At 38.8% G+C, this 14,102-nt stretch overlaps 1 protein-coding gene across 3 annotated transcripts in view; it reads left to right on the top strand.

Annotated features, from left to right (window-relative positions):
• Nucleotides 1-14,102, top strand: part of patj (PATJ crumbs cell polarity complex component) — a 396,330-nt gene that overhangs the window by 258,048 nt on the left and 124,180 nt on the right. For all 3 annotated transcript variants that reach the window (XM_043699258.1, XM_043699257.1, XM_043699256.1), the window contains one exon: nt 9,215-9,306. In XM_043699258.1, coding sequence (XP_043555193.1) covers nt 9,215-9,306 — 92 coding nt within the window. The remainder of the gene's footprint in view (nt 1-9,214; nt 9,307-14,102) is intronic.

Genomic DNA, 14,102 nt, shown 5'->3' with positions numbered 1-14,102 from the left:
TTACAAGGATGTTGCCAGGGTTGGAGGATCTGAGCTACAGGGAGAGGCTGAACAGGCTGGGGCTGTTTTCCCTGGAGCGTCGGAGGCTGAGGGGTGACCTTATAGAGGTTTACAAAATTATGAGGTGCATGGATAGGATAAATAGGCAAAGTCTTTTCCCTGGGGTCGGGGAGTCCAGAACTAGAGGGCATAGGTTTAGGGTGAGAGGGGAAATATATAAAAGAGACCTAAGGGGCAACTTTTTCACACAGAGGGTAGTACTGTATTGAATGAGCTGCAAGAGGAAGTGGTGGAGGCTGGTACAATTGCAACATTTAAGAGGCATTTGGATGGGCATATGAATAGGAAGGGTTTGGATGGATATGGGCCGGGTGCTGGCAAGTGGGACTAGATTGGGTTGGGATATCTGGTCGGCATGGATGGGTTGGACCAAAGGGTCTGTTTCCATGCTGTACATTTCTATGACTCTATCTACAAGCCTTTATCCTGTGCTAAATAATGTATATTTTTTATTTTGACACATGTATTTCCCCTCTTGTTCCCATTCTCTGATTTCCTCGCTAAACCTCATCTCACCACCTACTTCTCTTCCTTTAAAATCTTACTTTACTTCTGGACTCTGAAAATATAGTTTAACATTGACCAATTATGTAATCTGTAGTCTTCAGAGTGCTTTCACTGAACCGGAATGCTCCAGTGACCCTGCCACCTCAGTGCAAACCCCATCCCCGCCCTCAACATTGGCACTGTTAAAAGGGCGTTCGTATCCTTATATATTATGTATATTTGCCCAAATACACATGGCTGTAACTTGATCTGGGTTGTATGATTGAAATATTGGATTAGTGGCAATTTATTGCCAAGAAAATAACCTTCTTTTGAATGAATTCTCATTCATTTTCAAAGCTTCAGTATTCAGTTGACTTTTAGAAGCACTCAAAAGGGAAGTGATATGCAGAACCAACACAACAGTAGTTTCATTGAGAACTATTTTATGTAGAAATAATTGAACGAAAATGAAACTGAAGATGCTGGAGAAACTCAGCAGATCCAGCAGCATCTGTGGAGGGGGAAACAAAAGTAACATTTCAAGTCTGAAACCAGTTGTTTTCAGAACTGAAAGGAGCTAAAAAAAATGGTGTTTTTTATGCTCTAAACATCAGCTGAGTTTCTCCAGCACTTTCTATTTTTATTTTATATTTTCAGCATTTCCAATATTTTGTTTTCTTTTTGGATTGCAAATAATGTATTTGTTTGTTTTTATGACTAATATTAAATTGAACAAAAAGATGGAAAGATGATGAGTTGGCAACTTATTCCAGATAAGATTGTGCCTGACATCACCTCTTTATTCATGTCACAACACTAACAGTAGAAAAAGGAAATGGATGCTTTAGTAAATTGAAATGACAGCTTAAAGAAAATGATGCTGATTCCTTTACAGGTCCACGTCCTCTTGTATTCGTTATGCATTTTTGCTGAAAGCATCATAACTTTCCTGCTCAGTAGTAGCTGAGGGAAACTGAAACTATTCACTGCATCAGCTTAGTTGTGTTTGCATTGTCATCTCTCATCATTGGCTGTTTACTGAATACAAAATGAGGACTGCTTGATAGATATATTCACTACAGGCTACTCTGAAAAGCATAGCTTTTGCAATGATTTTAAAAATTCACAGTGAAAGACCATCCAAATTTCCAACTTTACAGATCATTGTTCTTAAAATCTTAAAATGCACTATATTCATACATCTAAATTTGTCTTTTTTTGTAATTTGGCTGCCTCATTCAGTATTTTAATTTTAATTTGAAAAACTAATTTAAATGCTAGTATTTCCAGAAAGATTGGCAATCTATGTACTTCAAATGTTTAAGGTCTTTGCCTCATGAGACAAATGAAAATTTGCAATGTTCGACTAGATTTATGATTGACTCAGCTGTTTTCTTACAATGATATATGTACCCCTGTGTTACAGTTCTCATATAATGGTGGTGCTGTAATTAGATATGGATTTTTGCTGACCCTGACCACCTCTATTTGGCTCTCATGAGGTTTTTGCATCTGAGTGTAGTCAAGTTGTTGGCTACCATTTGGTCATCAATTAAAATTGATGGACCTATAATACCTTCTTTTTCTCAACAAAAAGACATAAATTAGTTGAAAATCATTACAAACTGACATGCTGTGGCAGCCTGTAAATTGCTTATTTGCATTCTTTTTAGTCTGTTTGGTTTTTCAATATAGCAATTGAAATATAATGCAAGTAAATGCTTAAAAAATAAAGAAGTCTTGCAATTTGGCAATGTGGTGAATATGTGAAGAGAAAGAAGCAATCACTGTTTAAGTTCATTTGTTATGTTCAGAGACAAATGCAATCTCAAAGTCTATTATTACACTTGCCATACATATAAAGTTTTAGTCACACAGAATACAGAAATGCTTCAACAAATATCAAATACTAAAAGGAAAATCCTGCAGCCACAAATTCTATGAATATCATCTTGGTAAATAGTAAGAGAAGATAAATTGTTCTGATCAGGCCAGATGCTAGAATCTCTCCCCAATATTTCTCAGCTTTCTCTTGGCCCATCACCTAATATTTGTTATTCAAAATGCCAGCTGTGGCTCAGTTGATAGTACTTCCACCTCTGAATCAGAAGGTTGCAAGTTTAACTCCAGAGTTTGAGTGCACAAATCAAGACTGACAATGCTGCAGTTTTTCAGCTGAAGTGTTAAATCAAGGTCGCATCTGCCATATAAGCTGTTCTATTGCACTATTTTGAAGAAGTGCAGGAGAATTAACCATAGCCAGTATGCATCCCTCAATCAACACCATATAAAATAATATTGCTGTTTGTGGAATCTTGCTGTGGAACAACATCAAAACAATGATACACTTAAAAGATACTTCATTCGCCATAAAGCAATTTGGGACATCTTATGGAAATGAAAGATGCTATATCAATACATTTTTTCAAAGAGAAATACCATAACAAAAGATATTGGAGCTCAATAATGAACACTTAAAAAAAAATATGACTTGCTAATTAACCAGGCCTTTACAGCCTTGAGACCTTTATCAAAAGAAATGAGACATATTCTTCTATCAAGAAACATCAAAGCATTTATTACGTTCCCTCACTGAAACAATAAATAAGGATATGAAAACAGTAAGCTTGGCTGAGCACTTAGCTCCAGTTAATAAAATTGACTGTGGGCAGTACTCCTCTACATCTAATTATTATTTGCCACAAGAAACTACAAACCATTACCTGGATTGACCATTTTAAATTTATCTCAAATTTCAGAACTATTATAATTTGGTCTGGTTTAGAAGTATATTACTATCAATAGATTAACTGCTTTCCATAATTGCCAGTATTCCTTACTCATTTTCAAAATAGGCATGTTTTATCTGTGAGACTTGCTTATTTTATGCAACAGGCCCAACCAACAAGGCAGGCAATCTGTTTGCATGATTGCTGGAAGTTTTATATGATGGTATGGCCATGAGTATTCCCTCATTTGCTTTCTCCACCTTTGTGGGATCGTGTGTATTGATTGTCCAGTGTTTCATCGGAGTCAAGATCAGTAACTTCTCCAAGCCCCACAATGAAAGTCTGAATGTTTTCTGCCGTGGGTTCTCCCCATAGCCACAGGACCCTAGCAACATTTGTGCTCCAGGACATAGCATCTGCTCTTTCTGGCCAGCTGCCACTTTCTGCTGGAAATGGCAAAGCACCTGACTGGCACATTCAAATGAAGCATGTCAGTTCAAATCCTCTGACTCTCATTTCCACTCAAATTACCAACTGCTCCCTCTGGCTTCCAGCCAGGGATTAAAATCAGCTCACCACTGTCAGAGTTTTTTTTTTAAAAATGTACAAACATTTCCAAAACTAACCAATCACCATTTTTATTTAGAAATAGCCACCAACCAATACCACAAATCCTGCAGAATTGAAGATTTTTAAACTATTTGAAACCATTCACTTGGTTTTGAACTTGCCCAGTTTATATCCGTATAAATACATTCATAACATCACTGACGAATAAAAAAAAAATTCTCCTTTTCTTCATGTAGACCTAGTGGCCTGTTCAAGTGATCTTTTAAATGATTCAAATTATCTCGTTATTTCTGTGCTATTGAAGAGAAAAGTTTCTAGCTACTTATTCTGAATTTAAATAGAGCAGAACGTTTACATTGTCAATTTGTTGTTTAGCGCAGTGCAAACATGCTAGGTTCAATAAGCCCATCCCTATGGTACTCTAATTCCTCTGACATTTTTTCGTCATTCAGACATCTTGCTATCCTCCACACCCCAAATTCTCTCATAGAATGCTTGCCATCTAAAACTCCACAGCGATCTCTACACCAAGTTCTCCTCTCAGACCTTCCAGTGATTAACTACCTGTTCTTTGAAATTGTGATCTACAAATAAATAATCCTGGCTGATTGTGTTTTGACTTTTCCTTTCTCCTGTATTCAAGTAAACTTGTATCACACAAGGTTCTCCAGAGTCACCCCTCCATCTCACTGTTTTTGTGAAGTTGTGCTAACTGTGAGATTGCAACTGAATAAAAGGTTATCGGACTTGTTCTTTTCATTTTTTAATATCCTCATCTTGCTCCCTTTCTCCAATCCCAGTGTTCTTCACTTTCTGTTCCTGGAAAACAGCTTGCCCCTGTTTCCTCACCAGCATGTTCTGAATTTCAAACTCCACATCTCAGCACCAATTGCCGCATTGCTGTTAGTATTGGCATCTTTAACTATTGATGTCCTCATCCCCATTAATGTTTTATTTTTCCCTGGCATTTCCAGTGGTACTTAGCAGCTTTGCAGCGTTTAATGTTTAAAGGCTGGAAGTTCATCAAGATAGAGTACTAGGCTCGATCATCTTCATCTGCTTCATTAGTTATCTTACTTCCATAATAAGGTCAGAAGTGGGGATAATTATTGATGAATGCACTATGTTCAACACTGTTCATTATAGTGGAAAAGTACAGCAGCACTTTTGACTCTGACTCTCCAGCATCTGCAGTCCGCACTTTCTCCTAGCATTCATGATGGCTCAAATAGTGAAGCATTCTGTGTTCATAAGCAACACATGAACATATGAATTCAGAGCAGAAATAGGCCATTGTGTGTCAAGTCTGCACTGCCACTCAGTAAGTTCATGGCTGCTCTGTTGATGTTATAAATTTCAGATTTCTGTCTACCAGCAATAATTTGATTCTCTTGCCAAGTAAGAATCTATCTACCTGCACCTCACCCACTTTTTGAGGCAGAGAGTTCCAAATTTGAACCCTGTGAGAGAAAACAAAGTCTTCTCATCTAAAAGAATGACCACAAATTTTAAAATTGTGTTCCCTCGTTCTGGATATTCACCCATAAGAGGAATATCCTTCCATATCTACCTTGTCAAAACCATTCATGATCTTATACATTTCAATGATGTCACCTTTCAAGCTTCTAAACTCCAGTAGAATCAAGCTAAGTTTCCCAATCTTTCCTCGTAAGAAAACTAATGATTACAGGTCTTGTTAAAATCCTCTGAAAGCACCTCCAATGCAGTTATATCCTTCTTTAAATGCAGGGTGTTCAAAATGTGTTCTCTGAATTTCAAACTCCACGTCTCCGCACCAATTGCCGCATTGCTGTTAGTATTGGCATCTTTAACTATTGATGTCCTCATCCCCATTAATGTTTTATTTTTCCCTGGCATTTCCAGTGGTACTTAGCAGCTTTGTCATGCTAACTTTCATTTTCAGTTTCTCTTGTAATCAAGGATATCTTTCCATTAACTACCTGAATCTCTTACATATTTGCATATTAACTTGTTGTGACTCATACACTGCAACATCTGAATCCCTCTGCACCTCAGAATTCTGGAGTTATTTTCTATTTAAATACTTCTCTGCCTTTTTTATTCTTCCTGCCAAAGTAAACAAGTTCACATTTTCCCACATTCTGCTCCATCTGCCAAATTTTTGCCCAGTTGTTTGAGTCTACATTTTGTATGTCATCTTCACAACATACTTTTTCCTGTATATCTTACAAATTTAGCTATTGTGTCTTTGTTCCTCTCATCTGAGTTATTGATTTAAATAGTCAATTGTTCAGGTTTCAGCACTTAACTCCTGTAGGACCCCACGTGTGACATCCTGCCAATCTGAGAAAGACCAGTTTCTGCACACTTGGTTTTCTATCAGCTTGTCTTCAAGGATGACCTGGATAACATTCAGGCTTAGACTGATAAATGGCAAGTAACATTTGTACCACAAAAGGTACCAAACAATGATAGCCTCAAACAAGAAAGGATCTAAGTGCCACCCCTTGACATTCAATGGCAATAACATCACTGAATTCTGCAACCTGGGGGATTACTACTGGTAAAAAACTTAACTGGATCAGTCGTGGAAATTATGTGCTTACAAGACCAGGTCAGAGGCTAGGTATTCTGCAGTGAGTAACCCACCTTCTCTTTACCCAGTGCAAATCGATCAATTACTAGGCTCAAGTCAAGAGTGTGATAGAGTACTCTTCACTTGCTTGGTTAGGTGCAGTTTCAGCAACACTCTGGAAGCTTGACACTGTCCAGAACAAAGCAACTTGTTTAACAGGCTCTTCATAAATTACCTTCAGCATTCACTTCTTTCACAGAAGTGAATGACAGAAGCATGTGTATCATATACAAAATGCACTGCAGTAACTCACCAATGTTCCTCCAGCAACACCTTACAAACCCTTGACCTCTACCACTTAGAAGGACAAGGGCAACAGATGAATGTTAATGCTATCACCTGCATGTTTCCTTCAACCTGACTATTTTTCTCATTCATGGGATGTGAGCATTACTGGCTAGGCCAGCATTTATGTAGCCCATTCCTAAATGTCTGAAGGGCAATGGGTCATTGGTGTAGGTCTGCAGTCACATGTAGATCAGACTGTGATAGGGATGGCAGATTTCCGTCCGCAAAGAACATTACTGAATGGGCTTCTTGATGAGCAAATGATAGTGACTACATGGTCACCATTAGTCTGGCTTTTTATTCCAGAATTTTTATTCATGAATTCAGATTTCACCATCTACCATATCACCATGCCTCTAGAACATTAGCCTGAAATTCTAGATTGCTAGTCCTGTGACGTTGCCACTTCATGACTGTTCCACAAGCTGGGAACCTGGAACAGGTTTCTCTATGTTACTGCTGGGTCAAAATCTAGGAGCTCCCTTCCTGAAAACAGTGTTGCTGTATCAATACCCTGAGGACTGCAGCGGTCCTAGAAGGCAGCTCACCACCACCTCCTCCAGGCTGAAAGCTCAATAGTTAGTGATATCCACATCCCACAAAGAAATTTTTAAAATGTTTGAGGACTATAGACCTTGTCTGTTCCAGATGAACTATTTGTTTTTGAAACACTATGGTTGAATGTACTGTGCTTCCCTCTTAATTGTCAAGTCCTCCTCCTATTTGAGCATCATTATACAAGTGAAAAGCATCCTGCAACTTATTTTATGGACTTAAACTGCCTCCTCAAGTCGTTTGGCTCAGTGATAGTCCTCTTGACTTTCTGTTAGAAAGTTCAATCCCCACTCATGAGCGTGAAAGCAGAATCCAGGTTACACTTAAGTGCATTTCAGAGAGATATTGCATTGTTAAATGAGCTGACCTTTCAGATGAGATACAAAGCATAGGCACTGTCTGCCAATTTTGATGGATGTAAAGGATTCCATGGCATTTTTTGAAGGAAGATCATAGTTCTCTTGATGTCTTAATCAGCACTCATGCTTCACTGGAAGCAAAGTAGGTTAAGTGGTCATTTATTTCACTGCTATTTATGGGACTTTCTGTGCGCCAATGGACTGTCGTACTTGCCAACAAGTGATTACATTTTGTAAGGTAGCTCATTATAATATCATTTTAAGGAGTCATTGTTTGACTAAATAAAATCAGGCACCTTTCCTTGAATTATATTATCCTCTTTTTGTGTGCTCAGCCAGTTCTATAGTTACTCATATAAAGATATGCAAAAACACCCTGACATTGTTTTTCTACAACCTCTACCATGGGAGGGGGGGGGGGGGGGGGGGAGGTACAGAAGCCTGAACACATGCACCAGCTGGTTTTGAAACAGTTTCTACCCTACTGTTGTTAGAATACTGAATGGACCCACAAATTCTTAACATTCGCCTGTATCTGCGTTTTTGTTTCTGCCGCTGTTTACCTGTTACTTATCTGTGCTACTTAACTCTGTGATCTGTTTGTATTGCTTGCAACACAAAGCTTTTCACTGTGTTTCAGTACACGTGACAATAAGTGCAATTCAATTCAATTCAATCTAAGTAATGTTATAATAGGATAGCTTATCAGTAAAATGTATAAACTAAATTACCAAGGTTGCCAACAACTCAAATAATAAGCCTATGTTTTTGTAAAAGAATGATAAGATTGCCATTATAATGGTGTTTTACTGAAATTGTATTCAACTGAGAAATTCTTTTACAGTCTTAGTTTTTTTTTCCAGCATGAATGATTTTCAATAACAGCTTTTCTTATCTGTATTCTGAAACTACTGAGAAGTTAGATGAATAAATTCCAATCCACCTGCTATCAAAGCATGACATCCAAGAAATACTTGCATTTTTTACATCATGAATGAAACAAGATTGTTTACAACATTGAGGATATCTAATCCATATCTCGTGCCCTACCGTGCGAGGCCCCATGAATGTCACTCCTTTACCACTGATTCTACCCCATTTTGCAATTCTGTTTGATCCAGAACTGAGACTTAAACTGTTCATCAACAAATTGTTTACTCCCATATTGACAATACTGTCTACTTCTGAAACCCTACTTACCACCCATTGATTTCTTCCTAATTGATTTTGTATCATCATAAACTCCATTTTGTTCACAAGTTGTGCATGTATGCTGTCCTCCAGTCCGAAAAAATTTCAATCCACACTGACTTCTCAGTCTATTTTCAGTAACTTGAATCTGACTGATTTCTTCTGTTTCTTATATCAGTACTCCCCTCTAAAATCTTGAGACCTTCTGACTACTGTAATGCAAGTTCCGTAAAAATGAAAAATTCTACAATGTTACATTCTCTAAATTGTAATTACTGGAAGTTGCTATGTTGCCTAATTATTTCAGTAGCTGGTATATTTTGTAACTGTCACTCATTAGCTTTTTAATTTTTCAGATTAATAGCCAGATACTTTATGGAAGAAGTCATCAAAATGCATCAGCAATTATAAAGAATGCTCCAAACAATGTCAAGATTGTCCTGATAAGGTAACATCATTGCCGTCATTGTACGTGTATTGTTTTATCTAATCAATAATCAGTGCAGAAATTACAGAAATGTAGGACCTGACATTAAATCCTTATTAGAATGAAAAACTTGGAATCTTTATTGCATTCAAAATTGTTATTTGATATAAAATGCAAATTTGTATTGATAATACAATTCTGCCATCATTACTTGTTCCTGGCATTTCAATGCCAACTATAACCTATACTCTTAGTTCAAGGACCATAATTTCCCCTCCCCCATGATTAACGATGCCCTCAACTGCATCTCTTCCATTTCCTACACCCCCTCTGTCCTCAATCCCTGCCCCCTGCCCAACAACAGAGTCCCCTGGTCCTCACATTCTGCTCCACAAATCTCCAAATCCAACATATCATCCTCTGCCATTTTTGCCATCTGTAGTCTGACCCCACCACCAAAAAGATACTTCCTTCCCCACCCCTATCTGCTTTCCACAGGGACTGTTCCCTCTGTGACTCCTTCGTTAAGTCCACCCTCCCCACCAACCTCTCCTCCACACCTGGCACCTTTCCCTGTTTCTGCAGGAGGTGCAATATCAGCGCCGCACCTTCCTTCTCATCTCCATCCAAGGCCCCATAGAATCATTCCAGGTCTGGCAGAGATTTACCAACATTTCCACAAACGTGATTTACAGCATCCGTTGCTGCTGATGTGGTCTCCTTTACATCAGTGAGATCGAGCGCAAATTTGGGGATCAAGTCAAAATGCATCAGCAATGCATCTATGGTCTGCGTGCTCCAATTATACCCACCTCCCAGTTGCCAGCCATTTAACTCCCATTCCCCAATGACATATCCTTCTTGGGCCTCCCTCATCATCAAAATAAAGGGACATGCAAACTGAAGGAAGAATAACTCATTTTCCACCTCGGGAGATTACAATCTTATGGTCTTGTCATAGAAATCACCAGCTTCCAAATCTCCTCATCCACCAAATTATCCCATGGCCAACCTTCCCTCTGTGCCCTGCCCACCACCCCCCCCCCCTTGACCTGACCTAACCTGTCCATCTTTCTTCCCACCTATCCCTTCCAACTGACCAATCACAATCACCTCCTATCTGCATCTACCCATCACCATCGCACCTACCTTTCCCCTAGCCCCACCCCGCTCCCTCTATTTATTTCTCAGACCCCTTTCCCCTCTCCCGTCCTGATGAAGGATCCTGCCTGAAATGTTGACTCCCCTGCTCCTCTGATGCTGCATGACCTGCTATGCTTTATCCAGCTCCACATTTTATCAACTCTGACTTTCAAGCATCTGCAGTCCTCACGATCTCCATGATATTTATCTATCAAATAGTCTGTGTAGAACAATGTGATGCTGAGAATGAATTAATCAAAATCTGATGCACTTAATAAATTCTAAGTGCTGATGTTTAATGTAATTAAAGTGTTTTCAATATTTTATTAGTTGAATCTGGCCCATATAAGACACTAATATCTCGGGATTGATTCCAATTCTCACTAACTGATTTTTATTGTTGATGAAGCCATTGATCAGATCAGCTCAGAGTTGGTTTCTAAATTTCATTGAATTCTGTCAGTTTTGTAGACATAGTGTTATAATTGCAGTTGATAAGACCATGAGAAATAGAAACAAGAGTAGGCCATTCAGTCCCTCAAACCTGCTTCGCCATTCTGTAGGATCATGGTTAATCTGATATTCTTCACTGTCAATTTCCTGCCCTTTCCCCATTACCCTTGATTCCCCTGCCGATTAAGAATCTATCTAATTTGGGCTCAAATATATATAAGGACTTTGTCCCCTCAAGTGTCTGTGGTAAGGAGTTCCATTGACTCACAACCCCCCCAAAAGAGGAAACAAGTCCTCCTCATCTCAGTCTTAAATTGGCGTCCCCTAATTCTGAGAATACATCGTTTGGTCTTAGACTCTCCTATGAGGGGAAACATCCTCTTAGCATTTACCCTTTAAGTTCTTTAAGAATTCCCTCACATTCTTCGAATGGATAGAGTCCCATCCTGTTTAATCTTTGCTCATAGGACAATTCCTCTGTACTGGGAACCTTCTTTGCACTGCCTCCAATTAAACTCATATCTTTTCTTTAACAAGGGGAGCAAAACTGCTCATAATATTTCTAATGTAGTTTCACCTACATTTTATACATTAGTAGTTGGACTTCTCTAATCTTATACTCCAACTACCTCCAACATTACAATACACTTCCTGAATACCTGTTGCACCCGATGTGTTAGCTTTGGGTTTTGTGAACAAGTACACCAAGTCCCTTTGTGTTGCAGCTTTCTACAGGTTTCTCCATTTAAATAATACTCTATTCTTTTATTCTCCCTTCTAAAATAACTTCAAATTTGCCCACTTTATACTCCATTTGCCAACCTTTTACCCACTTTCTTAACCTATCAATCCGTTTTGAAACTGTTGTGCTGTTAGGTCCCTCTCACAATCTGTCTTTCCAACTATTTTTGTGTTGTTTGCAAATTTGGCTTCCTCTGAGTTATCAATATATATTGTAAACATTTGGGTTCCAGTACTTATCCCTATGGAACCTCAATGGTCAGAGGTCACCAACCTGAAAGAGAACCCCTTATCCTCATTCGCTGTTTCCTGCCCATTAAACAGTTCTCTATTAATGCGAATATACTACCTTCAACACCATGTGCTCTTATCTAATGGTTTAACTTTCTGTGAGGTACCTTCAAATACCTATTGAAATTCCAGATATAGCACAGACCGACTGCTTCCCTTCCACCTAATCTGGTTGAGACTACCTCGGAAAACTGTGATCAAGTAATCAGATATAATTTCCCTTTCATGAAGCCATGCTGCCTATGCTTGATTAGATTATAATTTTCCAAATGTTCTACTATTATTTCATTAATAATTGATTCCAATATTTTTCCAGCGATAGATGTTAGGCTGTTCAGCCAATAGTTACCCACTTTTTGCCTCCCTTCCTGTTTGAATAGGGTGTCACATTGGCAGTTTTCCAATCCTCTGATACTTCTCCAGAATCGTAAGATTTTTGGAAAATTACAAGGAATGCATCCACTATCTCTGTAGCTCCCTCTTTTAGATCCTATGGTGCAAGCCTTGAGAGCCAAGGAACTTATCTACCTTTTGCCCCATTAGTTTGTTTAATGCTACTTCTGTAGTGAGGGTAATGGTACTTAACCCTTTCCCTGTATGCTTTCATATTAATGGTTGGTTCAATGTATCTTCCACCATAAATACTGGACAAGTAAGCTCTCAGAGTGAAAACTAGCATCACCACTCTCAGAAAAAATCTAAAAGAAACTAAACCATGTCTTCTCCTTAACATACAGAATAAAAATGTAGAAATTAAACTTAAAGTTATGCGTTATTATTAACAATAGCAACCAGAATTAGTTTATCAACAGTAATGTATAGTAACGATAAAGGAATAATTATTCACAAGACAATGAAAAGATGGACCAGATTGGGAGTGAGGGCTAAGTTCTCAGTGGACAGTGGAGCAGAAACTGTCAATGAAAATTCAGGCGTATTAGTGAGAATTTGAATATTGTCGCAATGTACGAGCAGCAGGAATGCACATTTTGAGAGAAATTATACTATGATTAACAAAGTGCTCTGAAAATTGTAGCTGACCAAACAAATTGTGAGTTTGCAACTGTCATGGAGTGAGCAGTGTATGCAGAAAAACATTTTTTGGAGGTTCAGGGATGAAAACTTCTATCAAATAGTGAGTGTTAAGAATTAAAAAATATCTTTAACATTGTAGAATCATCTAACTTTAAAAGGGACTGAAAACATTTCAATTTTCACATATTACAAGAAGGATGGGCATAACAAATGTCGAAGTCGCAGAACACATTACAGACACCAATGGTAAAATGGTAGTCTTGCAACATAGTAACCAAATGATTAGAGCACATTGCAAGTAATTTACCAGAACTGACTGTTGATGAAATCTAAACAGATGATAGAAACTGAAAAGGCACCATCTTCTCCTGCTTTCTCGTCAGTATTCCTCAGTCAACATTCCCTCCATGACACTCTGGTGTAATCCACTATCACCTGTAACACTGCCTTAACACACATCAACACCATCACTCTCGCTTGCCCTTGGCTCATTCAGATGCAACTGCAGGTGTGGTAATGATTGCTGTATCACTTGCTGCTTCCTCATTGTCCAATACATCTTCCAGATGAGCCCATCTTGTACTTCTATCGATCTAATCTACTGTGGTCACCTCTCACAATGCGATCTCCTGTGCACTGATGAAACCAAGCATAGTTTGGGATGGCTCCTTTCCAAAGTAGTTGCTCTCTGTTCATAGGAAAGGCCCTCACTTTCCAGTTGCTTACTATTTCAACACATCATCTTATTTTCATGCAAGCATTTCTGCCATAGGCCTGCTGCAGTACTCCACTGAAGTCCAATATAAAATGGAGAAACACCACCTCATTCATAGAATATAGAACATAGAAGAATACAGCGCATTACAGGCCCTTTGGCCCTCGATGTTGCGCCGATCCAAGCCTACACTAGCCCACTATCCTCCATATGCCGATCCAATGCCCGCTTAAATGCCCATAAAGAGGGAGAGTCCACCACTGCTACTGGCAGTGCATTCCATGAACTCACGACTCGCTGAGTAAAGAACCTACCCCTAACATCTGTCCTATACCTACCACCCCTTAATTTAAAGCTATGCCCCCTCCACAGATTCTATCAACAAACACATCGACCTGGACCCAATATACCGGCCACTGCAGCGGACAGCTGGAACTGA

Source organism: Chiloscyllium plagiosum, chromosome 11, assembly GCF_004010195.1.
Source record: "Chiloscyllium plagiosum isolate BGI_BamShark_2017 chromosome 11, ASM401019v2, whole genome shotgun sequence".
NCBI classification, from domain to species: Eukaryota; Metazoa; Chordata; class Chondrichthyes; order Orectolobiformes; family Hemiscylliidae; genus Chiloscyllium; species Chiloscyllium plagiosum.
The sequence above is the reverse complement of the archived record's forward strand: the minus strand, read 5'-3'. Positions and strand labels throughout refer to the sequence as shown.